We start from the raw sequence: 22,238 nt of genomic DNA, 5'->3' as shown, positions 1-22,238 counted from the left end.
GAGAGAGAGAGAGAGATTGTTACTGCCACACTTCCATGGCGAAGATTTGCCAATAAAAACCATTCTGTTTCAAGAAGGAAGAATAAAACCAACACCCACAAAAGTAGAGATGGATCTAAAGAACCACAAAAGTGATCCCTATGGGTGGGACAATCATATTAATTTGTAAGAACCAGCTACCTATATAACCATAATAATGGTCGCTATGGATGGGACAATGATATTAGCCTGTAAGAACAATCATGTGATGAGATTTGAATACCAAACCATTGTGTGATGGGATCCAATTGAAGTTCCTGAAGAATTGCTTTTTAATCAAATCTGCTTCAATCCATCCATCTCTCTTTTGACTTCCATTTATAGGATAACAGCAGAGTGTCAAAACCCATTATTAAATTTTTACACACATTTCTTGATCCCCACTTCACCACCATGTTGTAGAGAGTTATGCATTTCTGCTACATGTTGTTTGACCAGTTTCTTATTAATCTCAAAAACGAATCGCATCCCACCCACCTAAACAAAATAGAACAGTTTCTTTACTAAGTTAGTATGTATACGATTTAAGGTCTATAAAACATTCAACCAATGAAAGTTAATTAGTAGATATCGCAAAAAAAACCAGCCTATTATAAACATGAATTATATATCCTTCCATTATTAAAAAAACATATCTTCTGCCTAACATATCCTTAGTCAACTTTCCGACATGCATGTGCAAAGGCGCATTGCTTTTTCTATGGAAAGAACTAAAAATGCCAAAACTACCCCTTTGTTTCCTTTGTTTCATCAGATGCTCCAGTTAACCCAGGTCAAATATCTCATAGAGTTGAGAAAACGTGCATGAATTAACCATGTAATTATTCATGAGGAGCTGACCAATAACATTTGGGTAAATAAAAAAACAGAAACCCAAGGGCATCACAGAGTTTTCCCTTTCTAAATTTTATAAATGGTTTTTCCACTGCTTGCATTAGATATAAAGAAAAGCTCTATTTCTGTTTTAGTTGTCTTGTTTCTGGTGGTAAAAAGCAGATATCCAGTTTCCACAAACTTCGTTTGTAAGTTCTATGATATAGCAACAAAAGGAACACTTAATAGCAAGGTATATGTTATAGCTATATACTCTCTCTCTCTCTCTCTCTCTCTCTCTCTCTCTCTCTCTCTCTCTCTCTGCATATATATAGAGAGAGAGAGAATAGTTGCATATGTAGTACAGACCATTCACTCCATCGAGCATATCGTTCATGTCCCAACTACCTAAGCTGAATTAACTAGAAACGAGTAAATGAACAATCACTAAACCATACTATCACAAAGGAGAACAGAATTAGAAGTAGCTTTCCTTCATTTTCTTTTACAGAAATTAATATTACTGTAATAATGATGCATGGAATGAAACAACATCAGCATATACTCTACTCTCTTGAAAAGCTTCTAAATGAAATCTTGAAGGCAAAAACTCATGACATGACATATCACCTCAATTAGGCAATTTGATCCAAGGTGTGCATGTTGACCATATGGAATGGGGATATTATTCACTGATAGGTCTCGCCGACCCAAATTTTTCAAATAGAAGACACCATCCTTCTTCAGCTTAATTGTGGCCTAAATAACAAAAAGAAGTAAATATGATAATCAGGAACAAAGAGTCGAACATAATATTATTCAAGCTTGGAAAAATTTGCCTCCCAAATGTAGATAGCAATGCTCTGTGTGTGTGGAAATACAGAAAAAAAAGATAGAAGACATTTGTAAACTACAGAAAATGCTTATTATCATAAACATGAGAAGGAGACTTTATAATAAACATTATGGACGTTATAAATAATACCTGCTTCCGAGACACTTTATTTGCCCGCCCTTCTTTACCCAAATCAATATCCACAGCACTGTCCATAGTCATCCTGCCCAATGTTACCTGCATGTACAAAAGTAAGGCCCATGGATCAAAAGAACACATTACGTAAACAAACAATGATACATCATAAGCAACTCAAGACAAAAATAGTAAAATGTAGCAGCAAACACCCTATTTCAGTTGCAATCAGCAATGGTTTGGTTCAATTTGATAGTCTCAAACCAAACAAAAATGCAAAACCATTCAGCCAAACTGTTTAAGAGATCCACAACCTAAACCAATTCTAAACCAATCATTAAGCCATTTACCACAGTTTCATGGTTCTATTCAGTTCACTTTCTTCACAATAATCAAACAGTAAATGCTTAGTTCAGGAGTGGAGATATCAAATACACGATATGTTTAAAAAATGACAGTTGGTATCAGTACACAAGCTTCTTGAAGTGCGTCCTCACTGAAATAAGAGACTTACTGTAGAATCATTAACATAAACTTTCTTGCAGCATGTGCCTAGCCACGTGATTTGATAGATTACACACAATGAATGCTTCATCAGACATCTTATGGGTCTGATAGTTCAGAAAAGTAAATCAAGGAATCTACATGTACACGCATTCTGGCAAACAAAGACACATAGGTCCAGTGAGAATAAATAACCTTGAAGGGAACTGAGGAAAGTAAAGCAGATGATTTACCTCTTACAGACCACACACTTTTTGCAAAAGAAAACTCAATCCTTCTATTAAGAATATATAGCCTTGACAAGGGTATCTAAGGAAGCATATTAAGAAACAACATAAGAAAACAGGATAGAAGAAGTACTCAGATTGTCTAGTAACAATGTGATTCAGCATAAATGATATTGAAATGACAGATCCATACATTTTGAAACCTGACACATCCCAGAAAAATTGCCAAACCGAACTACGAAACAGAATGGATACTTACTGAAAAGTAATACTTCGTCAATGTATCAATCATTGCATGGGAGAGAACAAAGATGAGAAATAATAATTTCACAAGATGGCATCGATAACTGAGCTCAATGTACAAAACAATTGTTTAAAACAACTCAACAACCAGCAAGAATTACCTCATTTTTTGTGATAAAATATCGTAAATAGTAGCCATAGAAAACTGCAATAGCCCCTTGAAGAGTTAATGCCCTGTCTAGAGCAGCATTTGCACCTTGTTCCAATCTCATTAAAGTTTTTCTATGTCTTCGATACAAGCGCCTTGATTCTGTGAGAATAAATTCAATTTTGAACAAGAACCATAGTTTATATATTTATTTATACATACATATATATTATGCATATATGTATGTATACACAATATATATATAGTCATCCTAAAATTGGGTTATGCATATATGTATATGTACACTATATATATAGTCATCCTAAAAATGGGTATTTAAAAACCTCTAGCCCTTTAAGAAAAGCTTTGCATCAAATTCTTTTAGTTTTATTAAGAGCTACAGGTAAGAGTTACGCACCTGCTCTTGCCAAAGCATCCTCATCAAACACTGGATCTAGGTCCATATCTAATATCTGCAGATAAACCAAAAGAAAATGTTCATACTCATAAGCTCAAATGTTAATTATATCAAACGAATTGCCAATAAAAACTTGGTATTAACAAAAAAAAGGACAGCAATATTTCATGAGCTTCATAGAACTATTGGATGTGGATGGGAGAACTTACCATTGCCTCCACATCCGAAAAATTTGGGAGTTCCTCATCACTCTCCAGACCATCATTATAATCCTGGCAAAAAACCCCACCTTTCATTGCGGTAAGAGAATTTGCAGTTTGATCTGTATAACGAAACTCTTGTTCCAATTGACGTACTCCAGCATCTGAAGGGAAGACACTTTCATTGATGGACCCAGCTACTACCTCAGACTGTGATGTGGGATGATCAACAACTGCAGAGATATCATCGGTGTTCTTCACTTTACCCTTTGATAACAAAACCCAACTTTTGCCACTGTTTTCTGAAACGTCCATGGATTCGTTACCATGCATCTGAGGAATTGCACATGCACTAGAAGAAGATGAAGGTAGGACACCCTGGTCAGTTGTCGTGTCAAGAACCTCCGTACAAGGCTCTGGCTTCACAACAACATCAGCATTATTTTTATCCTGTGCGCTCAGTGGCAATAGTTCATTCCTAGATGCTACAAAATCATCACCTCCTTCATATCCTGAACCCATTCTGCCTAACTCGCTCTTTTCAGCCTTGATTTCTGATGCAAAATACATATTTGAGAAGAGAGATGGTACACGCATAGCAGAACCAGGGGGTGGAGAAGGAATATCTGTGTCTTCAGTATTTAAAACACAAATCATATTTTCAACATTGGATAAATCAACACATTCTGTCTTATTGGATGAATCGATAGCATAAGTCGTTTTTCCTTCCCTGGAATGTAACTCCAACCGTTTCGCTGCATCAACATCACCTTTTCCTAATATAATTGGTGAAAGTTTTCTTGACATGTGACCTGTGGTTGTATCTGGTTCAGCAGTAGGAGGATGGTTTTGCTGGCCATCATCTTTTTGCCGTTGCAAATTATCCACTGTGCCTGATTCAATAGTTGTTTTGGATGGATCAGAGCATATTATTTGTGAGGTAGCCAACGAATTTGATTCCTCAATGTTTAACATGTGTTCCCGAGAAAACGTGTCTGACTTCTTTTGCTGACCTGCCGAAAACTCCCCATCTTTCTGTTCAGGAATTATCACTGGACTATCTTTCTGATCTCCATCGACTAGACCAGATGGAACTGCTTGAACCACTTCTCCCACTCCACCAGAAGCAAAAAGTTCAAACATTTGAGAAAACATGTTTTCTTCTACACAAAGTTCTGATTCCTTAGAAGCAACTATACCTGAAAACCCAATAAATGGTCATTTGATGCTGCAGGTTACAGTTTCACAAACCAAATCAAGAACATCTACCTGATAATGGTTCAATTGCTTCAGTCTCAACTTTTAATACCAAGGAATTTGTACTCAAATCTGCAGCCATTTTTTTCCGCATCTTATAGAAAGAAGCCCGTACACTTTTGAGTTTGCGTTTCTTATTTGATACTTGAGGGTACTTTAGCCGATTCAAGTTTGTGAGCTTGGTTGGATTGGGTAAACATGCATCACTTTTCATCATCCGAAGAGCAGATTCTTCTGAAATTACAGGATCATAGAGAAGAGCCCACCATCTTGCACGAAGTTCTTGTGCTGTATATTGTTTTGAGAATTTCACTGCACCCTTTGCGAGTGCTTCTATGGCTGCCCCTACCTGAATACACATATAAATGACAATCTCACCCAGCTTGAAATTTTTACTGCTCTATGTCTGATGCTTGTGTAGTGCTGAGGAAAAAGGTATAGTATGATGAGACACATCGATCGCAAACATTTTTTAAAACTTATTTGGTCTCATAGGTTATTTTGGCCTTTAGTAGACATTAATACATCTTTCTTTCTCTCTTAAGAAGCTAAATATGGGCTGACACTGAACAAGAAAAAAAAAACAAGGACCTCCATGGCATTCTTTAAGAGTATGTCATCTTCAACAGTCCAGGAACTGAAATCTGGAGGAGGTCCGTTTTCTGCCACAACACCACCAGTCACAATATCAGCCGATACCTTTGCAGCCACCTTAGCTGCTGTCACTGTGGTGCCCCCAACATCCACTGCATCCACAATAATCACAAAAGATATAAGGTTATTACAGCAACAGAGCATGCATAAATTTGTCCTACGAGACAAATCAGAAGTAAAAGAAATATACAATCTTCAGGACAAACTTAATGTCAATCTGAAGAAGAAGAGAACTGATCATAATGATACAAAATTAATAAAATGTGCATCTCTTCATGGATTGGAGTAAATACAGCTTCCCAATATAATGTGCATTAAGGCTTGAGCCAAATTCCAAACATGAAGTTTGAACTCAAAGGATGTACTTGATAAGAATAGTTCTGTCAAATCTTTACGAATATGGAAATGCTTTATCCTCAGTGTGCAGCCAAAATCTTTAAAACTTACATCCACCATTGGAAGCTTCCATCTTGACTCGCTTTAGAATGGTCTCCTCTCCATTTGGTTCTATCTGGGAGTGTTCAATATCTAGTTTCAAGGAGTCCTAAGTGAATACAAAAACAAATTACATTATTATCATGTTTCAGAATAATGTTTGTGGATATCTTCTTAGTTGAGATATTTAGCAATGCAACCATCTAATATTTTATTTAACTGATTAATCACATTGGAAATATCACCTATAATCACATTGGAGACATCGGCTATACATACACATCAACTACTAAAAAGTCCCTAGCTGAATACTAGAAACTAAAAATCAGAGGACAAAAACTATTGCTAAGTCTGTAGCTAACATTTAGGTAGTAGATCCTTAGACCATATCACATAGGCAATCACAAATACATAGAATTTTGATAACATGATGCAGAAGTTACGGAATGCTTCAGCCAAAGCTATACTTCATTTTGGATTATTCTACGTATTTGCTCACTCATTGGAGTTCATTGATCATGCAGATGAGGAGTACAGCCTTACATCCCATGTTTTGGCACGACGTACGTACTCTTGCTTATTTTGGCTTAATTAAATCATGTTTATTTACTTCTCTAGAGCTTAAACCTTTTCATTTGGTTCTTTTTCTGCAGATGATGGTTGTTTATTGCAAGTCATGGCAATAGTAATGTTTAAATTTTTTTATCTATAAAGTTTGAATTTTTCTGCAATCAATTTTGATCATTTTTGTTATATATATCTAGTAGCTACATGACTATAGCTGCTGATGTGAAAGCATTTTCCATATGATACACATGGAAAATCTATGGATGCACGTCAATCATGAACAATCTATCCACATCAAATCAAGTGTATTTCGTTGAAACAATATTGTGATGTGTGATACAAATTCAAACGGTTTGGAAATCTCTAGCTTCATAACATGGCCCAGTAGGTATACAAGTGAGTCTTTCAGAACCATATTAAATTATAGGGCTTAGAATGCATTCAACCAGATCTAGGTTCTTTTATCAGCATGATCAAAAAATAATTACACAGACATGATTAAGCAAAATAATAGGAGTAAAAGACCTTGAAATCCATTTGCTCCGATGACTCCAAACTCAAAGGTGCGAGAATATGATCCTGTATAGAGCAATCTATGTCCATAAGGTCATCTGGTGCTTCTCCAAAGTCCATATCCGCCAGTGGTACAAGATTTATTTTCTCCTTTAACATCTCCATATCCACTGGTATTTCATCATCATCACTGAAAATGCCTTTTCCGAAATCACTCTCATCCATTTCCCAAAAGTCCCTTCATAGATGAAATGATCTTGTTTGTTGATATTAAAAATTGAAAGAAGGAAGAAAAAACAAATGCAAATTTCCCATTGGAAAGGAAATAAAACACAAACCTGACGTAAATTCAGTTTTTAAGTTATCTTCATAAATACAATAAGGATGGCAGAGATTGGTCCATTTCCTGCAAAGATCAAACTACAGTTTTCAAATTATCTCAGAAATACCAGAAGGAAGGCATAGCTGGATCCATTTCCTGTAAAGATCAAATTGCCTTGTCAGCAAGCCTTTAATATCAGAGTAAAGAAAGAAAAGAACAGATCTATTTTCAAATACAACACAAAAGAGAGAACAAAAAACTGCAAACCTGATAAGGAGATGATTCTTTCGGTTATCTAAACTTTAGCTTCAGAAATAGTAGATGGAAGAAACTGATCCATTTCTGAAAAGATCAATTATATTCTTAGCATTCATTCAAGGTCTAGCAAAGACGGGAAAAAGATTGTAAAAGAATCATGCTTAAGGAAACAAAAAAGAAAAGTTCAAACCTGAAGCAAAGATTCTTCTCTTGGTTTTCTAAACTTAGCTTCAGAAGTAACAGTGCTGAGGCAATGAGCTCTCGCAATTTTCTCTAAAGATCAAATTTATCTCATTACCTGGAATTTAAAAGGAACAAACAGAACTGGTGCAAGAATCGCAAAAACAAAACAAAACATTCCAAACCTGATGACAAGTTTCTTCTCAAAGTTTTCAATTTAGCTCCAGAAAACAGCAAACAGAAGGCAGACACCAATCCAAATCCTGCAAAGAACAAATTAATGCACATTTAAGAATGACTAAAACAGAAACAAGACTGATATGAAAATTGTATAAAATAGTAGAATAAAATAAACTAGAATATAAACCTGATGCAAAGATTGTTTAGCTCCGTTTTCTCAACTTTAGCACTTCAAACAATGCCTCTCAGCTTTCTCAAATTGGCATCAGAAATAGAAGGTGGATAGCAGAATCTGCATATACAAGTTTAAGAAAGATTTTAAAATTAGAGAAAGAAATTACAGCTCCAAGAATAATGAAAATAGAAGGGAAAAAAGAAACTTCATGAAAAGATGTGTTTTAAGTTTTCTCAAACTCAGCCTCAGAAATAGCAGAAAATTAAGGCAGAAATCTGTAAGTATCAGTTCAAGAAAGAGAGAAAAAGGCTATAAAATTGTAACAAGGATTCACAAAAATAGAAACAAAACATCTAAACCTGATGCAAAATTAGATTCTTCTCTTAGTTTTCTCGACTTAGGTTCAGAAACAGAGAAAACGAAGCAGAAACTGATACATTTTCCTACAAAAATCAAATTTGTTACCAGATTTTCGAAAGGAAAAAACTGAAGAAAGGACAACAGAAGGAAAAACAAAAATTCCACACCTGATGCAAATGTAGATGCTTCTCTCTCAGTTTCCTCACCTTAGGTTCAGAAATAAGAGAAAGGAGGAAACCTGCAAATATTAGTTTTAATATCTCTCAGTTTTCTTGAATTGGACTTCCGACAATGCAGAAAGAAGGATGAAAACTGCAAATATTGGTTTAAGTTCAAATGAATGAGAGTGAGAAAGGAAAAACTCCAGCAAAAATCACTAGAATGGATTAAAAATTATTTCCAAACTTCATGAAAATATGCTTTCTCTTGGTATTCTCAAATGTGCTTCACAAAAATAGATGAAAGAAAATCTGTTTACTACCGAAAGAAATCACACACAAAACTCACAAGAACAAATGGAAGTTTTCTAAAATTTGATGAATTAAAAACCTGTAAACGTAGGGGAAGAGAAACTTTTGACAGTAGAGGCAGGCTGCAAAGTTAGATGCTTCACAAGTAGCAGGAAGAAGCCAGAGATCGGTTAATTTCCTGTGAAGAGAATATATGTGGAATCAAACATATCACTATTGAAATAAAGAAGAAAGTTGGTACAATTGTGATGCAAGGAATACACGCACATATACAAAAGAAAAGAAAGGAAGAATTACATTTCCTAAACTGATGCAAATTAGATGCTTCGCTGATCTGTTCTTATCTGCAACATAGCTTCAGAAAGGGCAAGACGAAGATAGGCACAAAGAGCGAGATAGGATATATACTTACGTGGCTGTAAACAGAAGGATTTGAATTGGTGAGGACGAAGTACCATCAATTGGTAGCAGAGAAGGGAAGAAGGAAGCGCGCACGCGTGTGTATGTGTGTGGTCTACGAAGGAAAAAAGACACAGACATACACTACAAAATTCATATGAGAGAATGAGGGGGAGAGAGAGAGAGAGAGAGATGTAATTCTCTGTCTTTCTTTCTTTTCATCAGAAGAAAAGCAGGAACGAAAATATGAGATGAGGTGAGATGAAATGAAATGAAATGAAATGAAATGAGCCTACAGAAAAGAGGGGTTTCATCGTTTGCTTTCTCACTTTCTTCATTGCTTGTTCATTATTCATCGACTGCATAATGCTTATGTACATATATCTGCAAATCTATGTACATGAATTACATATAAATTATAATATATGTGCAACCTGTTTCCTATGGTTTAGGGTTTAAGAGCTCGCACCTCCCTTATTCTTTCTCACACTACCGAATGATGTAGTCGTGATCCACCTTTCTCTGCCTACTACATAGAATTATAGAAAAATCTAAGATTTGTCTCCATTCATGTTGATGTATGGTTTCCAAGTATGATCCCTTATCATGCTGTGAGATGGGTGTTAAAAACCCTCTTTGCCTCAAAATGCCCTTTCATGCAAAAGGAAACATTAAGTGCCTATGGCAGAGTTCCCTTATCGTGCAAGATGTCATCGTCATATAGATGTGCATGAAAAACTAAACGCATAATATTATTGCTCATTGTACGCCCCCACATCAAGTAGCATGATGTCGATGAGCCATGAGTAGTAATCAATAAAATGAGACGATGCACAATAAAAGGATGTCACACCTCACTTCCATGTTGGAGTTTATATACAATGTTGCATGTGATGGTAAATGATAGGATACCAAATGAAGGTTGGAGCTTCGTGTAGGCACATTCATTGCCTACGGCCACTTGAATATGTTAAAAAAACTATATTCATTTAGCACTTAACACTCTTCTGGCCCAAAAATGTTGAAATATATAAACTTAAGTGACAACAGACTTAATGTAGACAATATGAGATCAAATTGCCTATGGCCACTTGAATATGTTAAAAAAACAATGCTCATTTAGCACTTAATGCTCATATGGGCTCTAAAAAGGTTGAAATTCATAAACTCGAGTGACAACTAACTTTGTATAGACAAGAGAAGATCTCTACCGATCGAGGAAATCATGTTATCATAAATAATTTTGTATCAGTGGGACGTAACAATTGGCAACGGTTCGGTTAAATTTGAGAGGGTCAAAACCGAGCCGTTTTAAAATTTGGAAACCTGAACCGAACCACCAAATTGTTTAACATTTTTCAAACTGGTGAACCATTAAACTGTTAAAACCACGGTTTCGTGGTTCGGTTTTGATTTTCAACTTAGGTCAAAATTTAAAATTTCATTATTTTTAAATTTAAAGATGTTCCTAAAATGTGAGAATAAGGTCTAAAAATGAAAAGATTGTTTTATTTATTTATTTTTTAAAACCGCGGTTTCAGACTATTGAAATCGAACCGAACCGTTGCCGGTTGTTTGTGGGACACAAAATGAACACCGAACCAAACCGCGAAACCGCGGTTTAATAGCTTAACGGTTTAAACATTTTCGGTTCGGTTCGGTTTCAACAGTAAAAAACCGCGGTTTAAACGGTTTAACGGTTTCTATTTTTAAATTTTAAATTATTTTTTAAAAAAATTCTAAAAAAATTCTAAACAAATTTAAAATTTGTTTTTTAACAATCTTTTCATTTTTATACCTTATTTTGACATTTTAGGAACATCTTAAAAATTTTAAAAATTCTAAATAATGAAATATTATAAATTAAAAAAAATAAAAAAAATAAAAAAAATAAAAAATGACCTATGTTGAAAACCGAAACCGAACCACGAAACCGCGGTTTTTACGGTTTAATGGTTTAACAGTTTGAAAAATGTTTAGCGGTTTCGCGGTTTGGTTTGGTTTGATTCAGGTTTCAAAAATTTTAAACAGTTTGGACCCTCGCAAACCGAACCGAACCGAACCGTTGCAGATTGTTATATAATGCCGGGCTTTACTCGTACATAATTTACGCATGCATGTCAATTATAATACATACTACAAATGTACGACTACTGTCTATTAGACTATTACTACTACATACTGTACATATTGCCATCGACTGTCTTGTGCTACTTTGCTACTGTAGGCGCAGGCACAGGCACAGGCAGAGAGGCACAGCCAAGTATATGTATTGGGGTGGACCGACTTGGAGAACTCAGAAGAGAGAGAGAGACAGAGGGTCAAAGAAGCTATGGCGAGGCGAGGCAGTCCTCGCAAACCTGACAGAAGACAGCCTCTTTCCACTAAAGATCCTCCCTCCATCCCTCTGTATATCTACATATCTATCACTCGTAATGAACGTCAGCCTTTTCTCACTCGCCAGCCATGACACGTCTTCTAATCTCCCTCACTAATTTTCACAGCAGATCCATCCGTCCATGATTCTTCATCTTGCTGTGGTGGAGCGGGAGTGTAACCAACACATGTTATTGCAGAAATCAGTCGCGAGTAGAATCGTAGCAGCAGGTGATTTGTCGCCTTCCCTTTTTCCTGTTTTTTTTGTGCCATGTGGATTAAGGCTAATGTAAGGTCAAGGTAAAATTTTAAGGTTTCTAGGATCGAGAATGGGCCATTCAAGGACAATGTCAACATCTCCATCCTGGCAAAGCAACCTGATAAGACCAACGGAGGAACCTTCTAGCCACGACCATGAGTATCAACATTCACGACCCTGAGTATCAAGTTCCATAACATGTTCCCTCTAGCCACAGGTTTGGAGATCAAACTCTCCCTTTGCCTTCCATATTATGTTTTTAATAAGATGATTTTGAAGGAGAGACTTTGGTACATCATTTTATGCTGCCTATAAAGATGATTTCATTGCTATCGAGAGTGGGATGCGCCGTATTTGAGCGGTATACCAACCGCACTCCATGTTTGCTGTAAGGCACTGATGCTAAAATCTGTTATTTTACTAAGGTATAGTCTTTAGATGCTGTGTAAATGATTTTATCGTTGACGATTTGAAAGGAAAATTTGCAAAGCAGAAAAATTATCATGATAATAATTGTCTCTTATGTGAAGAAGCCCTTTATTAAATTGATTCAGAAAAGCTAAAAAATGCTATTTTTATGTGTGATGGATGGCGTGCTAATGCTTTCTCTGATTGATTATTTTGGGGTCTCATTATATAACTGTTTGAATGTGGCTGATATAATTCCAATTACTTCGAGATGTCATGTCATTGATACCATCTGAGTAGTCATTAACCATCTTATCATGAAGTGTATATATGGAGGTACACTAATCACAGCTATTTAATCGCAAAAACGCTAAGTTGCTTGAAAGCTCAGGAGCTCCATTATATTATTGAAAAAGAGTATGAGAGTCATTGCCAGGTATGAGAGAAAAATCAAGGAAACATGATCTAAATACCAAAAAAGTATTCTATAATTTGGGAGGGCATCTTTAAAATAATGCATGATTCACACTTTTGTGTGTGCAACATTAATGCATGGGAAAATTCTTAAGGTTGGATGGGTATCCGTGCCATTGTGCTGATAAAACCTGACGTTGAGTGACAAATGCACATGAGTGTGGGAGTTAAAAGGTATGGGATGAATATCAAACTCTCAGAATTCTCTTGTCATGGTAAGAAATTACTTGTGCATCTGTAGATATAGCACAAACCGATTTTAGGATATGATTAAATGATGCTTTTGGTATGTTAGGAAAAAGAAGAGCACCATTTGCTTACATGTGTTATATAGTTTTCGGAATGGCTACTATGTAATAGATCATAAGTAGTCCTAATAACTATGACACCAAGCAGTCCTAATTACACCATTTCTGAGCCTCAGTCCCCAGTTAACCTAGATTCTGAAATTTTATGAAACTCCAAATGTGCCATATGCCTCTCTCTCATGCCATGAAAAAGCTTGTGCAGTTACAACCATAACATGAATGCGAAACATCTTTTAAAACGAAGACCTTTAAAATGTTTGAGTGCATGCCAAGAAAATAAAAGTTGCTCATATATGTTTATATATAAATATATATTACATGTATGCATTTTCAGAAAGAATCCTAGGATACATTGATTTGAGTACATATCATCAAGAATATGATCGCAATAAAGCTAAAATAGTCAATAGGATCAGTATGTGCATGTCTGGGGTCTTTGTAACCTCGTATTGATGAAGCTATTTGTGGAGCTGGAGAAACATGGAAAGAGGCGGGTAGAGAGGCAGAAGCTGGACATATTAATCTCTTTTACAAGGAAAAATTTGACCTGTATGACTAAATTGGGAATGTTCCTCCATTCCAATGTGCAAGGACTTGTTATTGTGTCTTGAACTTAAGAGCATCTCAAAACTAGACTTCTGGATAATTATGTCAGGGACAACCAATCAATTATCTCTTGGTTTGCTGCGCCACACACCATGCTCATCAAATTGTTTTTTGTTTTATTTATGTAGCCTCGTGGGACAAATTTGATTTGATCTTGACATGAATTAAATGTTGTTAATGAATAAATTATAAGTGCTGTATAAATGTAAGCATCCTATGAAGCAGATTTGATTAAACTTCTAAACGTTTGCAATTGTTTTCCTCATTTATGTTTCAGATTGGTTTTGAAAATGCATATCCATATGAGAAGATTTAAACGTCTAAAGTTTTGTCCATTTAACTCCCAAAATTGTGTGGCAGGGATTCTTTATAAGTGTTACCAATTAAATACTATGATATGTTTATTTTTGGATGTGAACACACATTGTGTATTCAAAACTATAATAGTTTATATTTCTGCTTCAAGGAGTCCCATTGTCTTGCCAGGGTGTGTCAAATGAGTTTATTATGAGAAAGGTCTTGGTTTGCTTACTGTAATTAGCCTGTACGGTAGGTCAATATGGGTCTATCTTGTGCGTTCTTATTTTTAGAATATTTTTCCTATGGTGTTCATATAAAAGGTTTAATCTAGTGTTATAGTTGCATCTAATGGATGCTGTTGGCCACTGGAGTCCATTACAGACAGTTGTGGAGCAACACTTGGCTGTTTATATGTCCTCATGGAGCAACTCCATTAATGGGTGTATTTGGCTCTTAAATGATTTAGGACAACACTAATACAAACCCAATAATTTCCATTGCTTCTGTTATTGCTGCTGGATCAGCTGGTAGGCTTCGTTCCATCAGTCCTGGCATTGGTCAAGGAATTTCGTCTTCTGAGTGCACATTGCTCAGTGGTGATCGCTTGTTGTGCTGTGGCATGGAGGTGGGCCTTGTCTTTGGTGATGGATTTGCATAGAGGCTCTGATGTTCAAGGCCTTACTTGATTTTTTGGCCTTGCACAACGTTTTCAATAGGTCCTTTATTGACGTGTCGGCTGTAGTAAGCTGTTTGGCTGCATCTAGTGCATGGGCGTTGGTGGCATAGGCCTAGCCGGCTAGGGTCACAGTGTGCTTGTGGTTTTAGCAACCACTTTGTTGGCGTGTGTGAAAGTTATGTTGATTGGTCGCTTGGAGGTGGAATTAGAAGAACACTATGTTTTCCATTGTGCTATTTTTATAAAATATGAAGGAGATACCACTGTGTTTTCAAGCAAGGTTTTGGCGCAATTTGCAAGGTAATGGGTAATAAACGCCTAAAAAGCTTGAGAATATTCTTTAGAACTCATGAAACATAAGGGAGGAGTTTTTGGATAACAATACATCGAGGACAATTGATCAACAATGAACAAAACAACCATTTAAGATGTAATCTGAGGTTTGATCTTATAGGCCATTTCTTTCTTCCTATAAATCTATAGATATTTTTATTTTTTTCTATTTCTATTCTTACTTATTTACATCCAGTTTCTGTATTTTCTCAGTCATTTTGTATGCATAGAAATGAGGAATCTACGTCAGTCATATCAATGTGGCATGCAGTGTTTACAGCTATGTGGTGTCTACCTGCCTCTCCATGTTGTCTAGGTACGTTTTACATATATATGTGCATGCTCACTTCAGGATGTTAATATGCGTGGTAAGTACATGAATCATGGGATCCTCTAGGTAGGGTAGAAACATTGGAAACTGAGTCATTTGGGTGAGGGCTGATGGAGAGCTCCTTGTTAGTAGAAATGTGAGGTAAGTATCGTCGTATGTGACTTATAAAACCAAAGAAGTGATCAAGTTGTCTGAAAAACCTAAGTCACTTATGCTAATGCAAGGCTAAACCAGAGAAAATGAAAGGTGAAATAGACGAAAATGAAAACAATTTGGAAAATGAAAGACTTTGAAGCAAACGAGAACATGTTCAATGGGGATTCTGTATGTGTAGGGGATGATAATGTATTATACATGCATGAAATGTCTGAGTTAGATGTATTGAAGTCACTTTTGTTAATGTGAAAATGAAAGGTGAAATGGATGAAAATGAAAAACAATTTGGAAAATAACAGAATTTGATGCAAATGAAAACAGGTTCCAAGGGGATTCTGTATATGTAGGGGATGATAATGAATTATACATGCATGGAAATGTCTGAGTTGGATGTATTGTTTTTGTACATGCACCTTAAAATGTAATAAGATGTGCTGTAATATTTTTAATGACCGTGCTTACTATTTATATCGAATGGAAACCTAGTCTATACACTAAGAGTTTATCAAATGACCTCTCCATTCTGGATCGACCTATGCTAGAGATCTTTCGAAGACAAAAGTTACAATATATCTAACTTGAGAATCTCACATGTGCCAAAAACCAGATTCCCTCGTATGTTTTTATCTTATTTACTTTTATATTTCCTGAGTAATACTTATTTTATTTTGATTTGTTCTCAAAGACGAAGCAACACTTAAGATGTAATCTCTTGTTGGGTCCCATAGGCCATTTTGGCCTCTTAAAAGACGTTAATATTTCTTTCTAACTATGTTCGTGTGCATACTTTCTTCACCATCCACACTTTCCATAGTGGTAACATTCACTGGTAGGTTGCTTAATACATCTTTGTTTTATTACACGCTTCTTAACTACTGGCTATAGGTATATTGGATATGTGGGGAAGGCTGAATTTTGAATGCGATCGATAACCGGTGAAGGATAAGCTAAATTTATATAAAGGCTGTACATACTGCACTATGGATGTAATATTTCTTTTACTTAAAACTTTTCCCTTTTCGTTGTAAGACAGAATGTCTTTCTTTCTTTCTTCTTTGAAAGAAAAAATATGCTTACCTGAGATAATTAGCAAGAGCCAAATATATTTCATAGTAATATATTTTTCTTTCTTTTCTTCTTCGTTGTAAGACACAATATGCTTGCCTGAGATAATCAGCAAGAGCAAACAAATTCCCTTGAAAAGACTGAAGGAGAGGTAGAGTTCAAGTTAGCAATATGAGAGCTTTTATGAGTCAATTTACTTCTAAGACGTGAATTGCACTTGTAAATTTGATAAATCCCCTGATCATTCCTATATTTTATCTTGGGATGTGTACATTGGCCCATTGGTCCCTTATCTTGGAAATGGGCAGTTTGCATAAGAGTTTCAGTATCATCACATAATTCCACCAAATGAAACATCACTATTTTTGCCCATTAATATAATAATGTTGTATTCATTCATGCTTTAGGACAATCTATTAACCATTATGTTAGCTCCTTTATGTCATTTGGCATGTAGTGGAATACAGGACATACCAGGTTTATCCCAGCTGTCAACTTCGTCCTCCAGCTCTGTGATAAGCCAAGGTTTTCAATAGTACTCTACCTATGTCTTTATCTTGAGATTTACTTCACAGGTGTTATAAAGTGTAGTAATATGAAAAAATTCTGGAAAATCAGATAAGCTATGCTTGCTTGACAAAAAAGGATTGCTTTCAGTTTATTTCTAACCAAGGATTCTGTCAATCCATCTACAAATGGTTTGATATACTACTGCTGAAGAAAACTTCGCGCTTACTTAAGATCCTTACCAGCAACATCTTGAATATATTGAAGACAGTTTCCGTAACCAGATGATAGAAGAAAGAGTTACCTTTTTGTTTTTTGGCAATACTTACTATCACTTTATCTGGGAATATTTTCAACTCTAAATCTAGCCACCACACAACTTTAGTCTATAAAGAACTTTGTTTCCATGCCGTCATTATAATGCTGATCACTAATATCATTAATATGTCTAGGAAGCTAAAATTGGGCGAGTTAAAGCTGATCAAGCAAGAGTCATTGAAAACGATTGACTTGGCCATCAAGAGCATAGGAGAAGAATCTCTAGATTTGGAGGGGTTAAGAAAGGAAGTGGAGAGAAGGTTGCAAGAGGGCTGGCAAAAGATATCTGATGAGGTCGCAGCCTAAATGACAAAAGAAAAGGAGCAAGCTGGTGTGGAAGTTATTCTTGTAGAGGCAAGCTCAACTTTTGTTTCTTTTCCAATCTTTCAGCTTTCCATAAAAATTTCTTAGTTTTGGAAAATTGCACAAAAATATCTATAGGAAGAGATCAACAGAACTTTTCAAAATTCTTGGAAGCGTACCCATTTAAAATTTCCCCATAGTTCCTTTATGTCCATAGAAATGGAAACAGGCAAACTCAAAATTTGTTTCTTTTGTTGATATGATTCTGCATGAGAGTAAAATATAATCTCCTGAGACCAAAACTCTCTATATATTGGGTTAGATTTTCAATTTCAATGTTTTGGCTATTTGTAAAAATCATTAAAATGATAGATGGTAATTAGAAACTGAGTTGTCAGAAACCTTGGAAAGTAGCTCTTTGTTTATCATTGCTTAAAACGTTTTTTCTTACTTTCACACATTTAAATATTCTTTTATCCATATCAATTTTCAAAAGCCTTGAAAAATAGCCATTTCACAAATATTAGCCGCTAGTTATTTCCTTGACTCCCTTTGCTACTTAGAGTTACCCTCAACCCTACTTAGAGTTGTCAAAGACCTTGGCAAATAACCATATGGAAAGCTTCCTTCAATTCAACCCAGTTAAGTTTTTTGTGCATCTAAAGTTTTCAAAAAAACGTGTAAAAGGCCACAATAATTTTTTTGGACTCTTTCTTACCTTGTTTTCTCTCATTTAAATATTTTGTTTATCCCTTTCAAAGTTTTTACCACTTATGTTTCATCCACTAAAATATTTCTTTTAAGAACTTACGTCTATTCTGTCAGGAATCTGCTCAACTGCATGACGATCTCCAGAAAATACATGATGAGAATCACTGTAAGATGGAAGCGGCATTACAGTCGGCTGCCGAAGAGTTGGCAAGGAAAGAAGAGGGGTATCGTAAGTTGGAGAAGCTTTAACAAGGGAAGGAAGTAATACCTCATTTAAAGAAGATTGATGAGGAGCTTGAATGAGTTGAGCAAATCAAAATACTGGGGAAGAAGGATACCCGCCCAAAGCTTTTGTTTGTTCCTCATCTAACCCTCAGTATATGTGTTTTTGTTCAAATATTCTCTGAGTGGATATTCAAGTGTTGTTTTCTTATCTTTTGCAATTTTATATATAACTATCTTTGGATAGACTTCCATCAAAATGGTATAAGGATTGGTCGTGATGTTTTAGTTTTAGTTTTAGCTTTTGGGCTAAATTGTGGAGCAAGACTCAGTTAAAGTTTTGCATGCAGTAATTGTTTTTTGTTCTTTTATAAGTTTGGCAATTGCAACAGTCAAAAAGTTAAGTATTTTCATTAAATTTTGAGTTGGGCTCAATATTTTCAATCCTGATATAGATTATGCCTCTACATGACAAAAACATCGTTAGGGTTTTCATATGAAGGCGCAATATGACATATTACAATGTAACTAATCCCTTATAATGCTTGTGAAATGTTTTTTGGTTGGTATAGGAAGCACTCAGAACGGTCAATTTTGTATCATGCATCAAACTTGTGAATGTGGTTGATTTATGTTGCCTCACATTGTAATAGTGAATTTGGGTTTATGGAAATGGAAACTCAACATTTCTATTGTCCAATTAGCAAATATTTTTGTGGTCAATGTTTCGATCACAATCAACCCATTTGGTGACGGGAATATTCTTACTAGTGTATTTAGCAATTGGAAAAAGAGTTTAGATGATTTTTTATTTTTTTTCCAAAAAAAAACTCCTTCCATTAGTTATAAAATTTTACAAATGAGGCGATTATGTACAAATCCTTAAAGGGATGCGATAGTTCCATCTAATGTGGAAGCCCACTGACTCAAGAAAGGGAGAGGACGACCATTGTTGGATGAAGGCTATGCGTTGTCTTTCAACTCCCTCGGAGCCACCTTTAAGGCCATCATATTGGCTCTTCAGAGTGGCTACAATTTCACTCCATATCTCTTGCAGTAACCTTGTTGGATGGGTGGCTTGGTTGGAGAAGACTCGCCTACATCGTTGTTTCCATAGAATCCAAAGGGTTATTGGGCTGACCAATTCCAACACCTCTTGAGATTTGTCATTAAGAGGAAAATAGTAGACATTGTCGCTGGAGGAGAAAAGAACCTCTTGTGCTTTTATCACCAAAGTCATCCCCTCCTCCTTATGCTCGTATCGGCCAATTGCAGCCTGCCATGATAGCCAGTAACCTTGTTGGATGGGTGGCTTGGTTGGAGAAGACTCGCCTACATCGTTGTTTCCATAGAATCCAAAGGGTTATTGGGCTGACCAATTCCAACACCTCTTGAGATTTGTCATTAAGAGGAAAATAGTAGACATTGTCGCTGGAGGAGAAAAGAACCTCTTGTGCTTTTATCACCAAAGTCATCCCCTCCTCCTTATGCTCGTATCGGCCAATTGCAGCCTGCCATGATAGCCAACATATATTTCCCCACTTGATTGAACCTTGCACTTGGCATAACTGCAACAAGCGGCCAACCCCCCGCCATGTTCTATGGGACGTTGGGCAGTCCCACAGAGCGTGTCGTATGGATTCTACTGAATGTGGGCACTCTACACAATTAGGAGAGTTAAGGTTCCCACGTTGCCATGCTCCCACCGGTAGGGACTTATGTATTAACAACCATTGGAAAGTGGTAATTCGCCTCGCGTGTTGTTGCTTCCAGATTTTCTGCCAAAACTTGGTGATTATTGCGGAGGGAACTTGAAATGTGCGCCAGACCTTTGCAACAGTCGGTTCTCGGGCGGCTTGAGCAGCTAGAATGTAGCGACCCAATCTAGTTGTGAATTGGAAGAAAGGGATGGGTTTGCTTCCTTGCCCCGCGTAGGGATCACGCCATGTCCATTGCAAAGGGTCCCAGCTGACCTTACGCAGCCATGTGTTTTCATGAATACATATATGCCAATCGGGTTGTACTTTGATCGGATCAGGATCTACAATCCATTTATGACTAGTGTACGCAAGTACTCGAATGGCGTTATTCTGTGTGGGTGTCTCAGTGTCTCTCACTGAGACATTTTATGATTCCCATCTTAAGTGTCATTGTAACTAAATGGAAACTCATTTGTGTTATGCTAGGAATGGCTTAAGATAACAACACAAACATCATAATAGATTTAATTAAAGAACTCTAGTGTCTCCACTTTTGTCGAGCATGAAATCTTGCAAGACTTTATCTAGAGTCTTGAAATTGTCCTTGGCCACTATGTTGTGGATCTTAATAAAGTGTGCATGTTTTGTATTAACTAGAGTTTGTGCTGGCATTATTCATATTATGCCCCCATTGCTTTAGTGAAATACTTCTCAAGTTATTGATCTTAGTATTGATGATTTGTTCGAGTTTCATTGTTAGGTATGCAATGTGTTGATAAAAGCTTTTACCTAAGCAAACTTTTCTTGAAATCCATGCAAAATTATCCATCTAATGTATCATTTAAATCCATGCCATATTGTTGACCTTTTTGCACAACGCCAATAGATTTTTGATATTTACAATGCTTATATTTGTTATCGAAAATATTTTATTGTATGTTGTACGTACATTAAAATGGATCTTGAGCACATCCACGTAATCGACTCATTATACTTTGGTACTCTTATCCTACTTTACATATCAATTGTGATGTTTAAATTTGAAACACACTTCGGGCCTAGCATTTTTTAAAGTTTGAAAAAGTGAAACATAAAGAAATGCCCAGACTTTCAAACCATATCATTTATCTATCTCGATAATGCAGAGTAACTAGAAAAGTTTTTGGGGTCCATATCCAAGTTTCTCTCTTCATGATTTAGAGAAAAGGTTCATACAACAGACTTTTGTATGGTGTCCATGACTTGGTCGAGTTAGAAAAGAAGTGGCTTGTCAACAAAGTTTAGCATGCATAATTGCCCAAAAATGAAAAGAGTGAACTTTTTTCCCTCGAGTAGTTCAGTGTGTGAAGTAAAAATAAGAAACGTGGCAACCAAATAACTCCACAAGGTGTGACTTTGGTTAACCAATGTACTGCGAGTGGGACTTGAATATCGTAGTCCTTATATGATTGAATATTTTATTTAACCATGCATAGAGACAGATGAAGTGTACACATTGTGCTCTTTCTGCAATTATACATCAAGCCACTAAAGTTCTACTCTATTTCCTTGCAATTTCTAGTATTTTTTGGTAATTGCAAAAGCCACTAAAATTCTGCTCTATTTGTACAAGTCAAAATGAATGTACCATATTAAACTAAAATTATTGACATTGTTGACTATAGTTTGACTCGATTATAGTGTATGTGTGGTTATCAATGTGGGGAAAGCATTGTTTTTCGTGGAAGGTAATAAACCGTCATCCAAAATCCCAAATTTGCTTTAATAGCGTAGTGGAACATCCAAATATTTGAAGGTTTTTAACGTGGAACACCCCATAGAATTGGTGGGTGAATGTAATTTGTGTGACCAAC

General features: G+C 36.0%; 1 protein-coding gene and 2 long non-coding RNA genes across 8 annotated transcripts; 1 reads left to right on the top strand and 2 right to left on the bottom strand.

Annotated features, from left to right (window-relative positions):
- LOC147855863 (uncharacterized) lies at window positions 1-8,200 on the bottom strand. The gene is made up of 15 exons (XM_087330195.1): window positions 8,116-8,200; window positions 7,934-8,011; window positions 7,759-7,841; window positions 7,578-7,652; window positions 7,327-7,466; window positions 7,001-7,226; window positions 5,921-6,017; window positions 5,411-5,565; window positions 4,832-5,168; window positions 3,572-4,761; window positions 3,363-3,417; window positions 2,958-3,106; window positions 1,838-1,924; window positions 1,483-1,611; window positions 1-516 (listed from the first exon to the last, which is right to left on the bottom strand). Exons 6-15 carry the CDS (start codon window positions 7,211-7,213, stop codon window positions 400-402), a joined length of 2,529 nt encoding a protein of 842 aa, XP_087186321.1. The 5' UTR covers window positions 7,214-7,226; window positions 7,327-7,466; window positions 7,578-7,652; window positions 7,759-7,841; window positions 7,934-8,011; window positions 8,116-8,200; the 3' UTR covers window positions 1-399.
- A 242-nt stretch (window positions 8,201-8,442) lies between these two features.
- LOC147855862 (uncharacterized) lies at window positions 8,443-9,501 on the bottom strand. 3 transcript variants are annotated; one of them, XR_015530798.1, is made up of 5 exons: window positions 9,346-9,482; window positions 9,231-9,277; window positions 9,013-9,111; window positions 8,631-8,701; window positions 8,443-8,546 (listed from the first exon to the last, which is right to left on the bottom strand). It is a non-coding gene; the product is annotated as an uncharacterized LOC147855862 (long non-coding RNA). The 3 variants fall into 3 exon arrangements; XR_015530796.1 differs by lacking the exon at window positions 9,231-9,277 and having other exon boundaries at window positions 9,346-9,491; XR_015530797.1 differs by lacking the exon at window positions 9,231-9,277 and having other exon boundaries at window positions 8,455-8,546; window positions 8,670-8,701; window positions 9,346-9,501.
- A 2,483-nt stretch (window positions 9,502-11,984) lies between these two features.
- On the top strand, window positions 11,985-19,069 carry LOC147855861 (uncharacterized). 4 transcript variants are annotated; one of them, XR_015530873.1, is made up of 6 exons: window positions 11,985-15,179; window positions 15,286-15,388; window positions 16,445-16,545; window positions 17,082-17,149; window positions 17,584-17,803; window positions 18,578-19,069. It is a non-coding gene; the product is annotated as an uncharacterized LOC147855861 (long non-coding RNA). The 4 variants fall into 4 exon arrangements; XR_015530874.1 differs by lacking the exon at window positions 16,445-16,545; XR_015530872.1 differs by having other exon boundaries at window positions 11,985-15,388.
- The last annotated feature ends 3,169 nt before the right edge of the window (window positions 19,070-22,238 follow it).

The sequence above is a fragment of the Azolla caroliniana genome, unplaced genomic scaffold, assembly GCF_043228905.1.
Source record: "Azolla caroliniana isolate FFs.n. ecotype wild unplaced genomic scaffold, voAzoCaro1.0.p SCAF_14, whole genome shotgun sequence".
NCBI lineage: Eukaryota > Viridiplantae > Streptophyta > Polypodiopsida > Salviniales > Salviniaceae > Azolla > Azolla caroliniana.
Note: the sequence above shows the minus strand (reverse complement) of the source record. Positions and strands in the feature narration are given on the sequence as shown.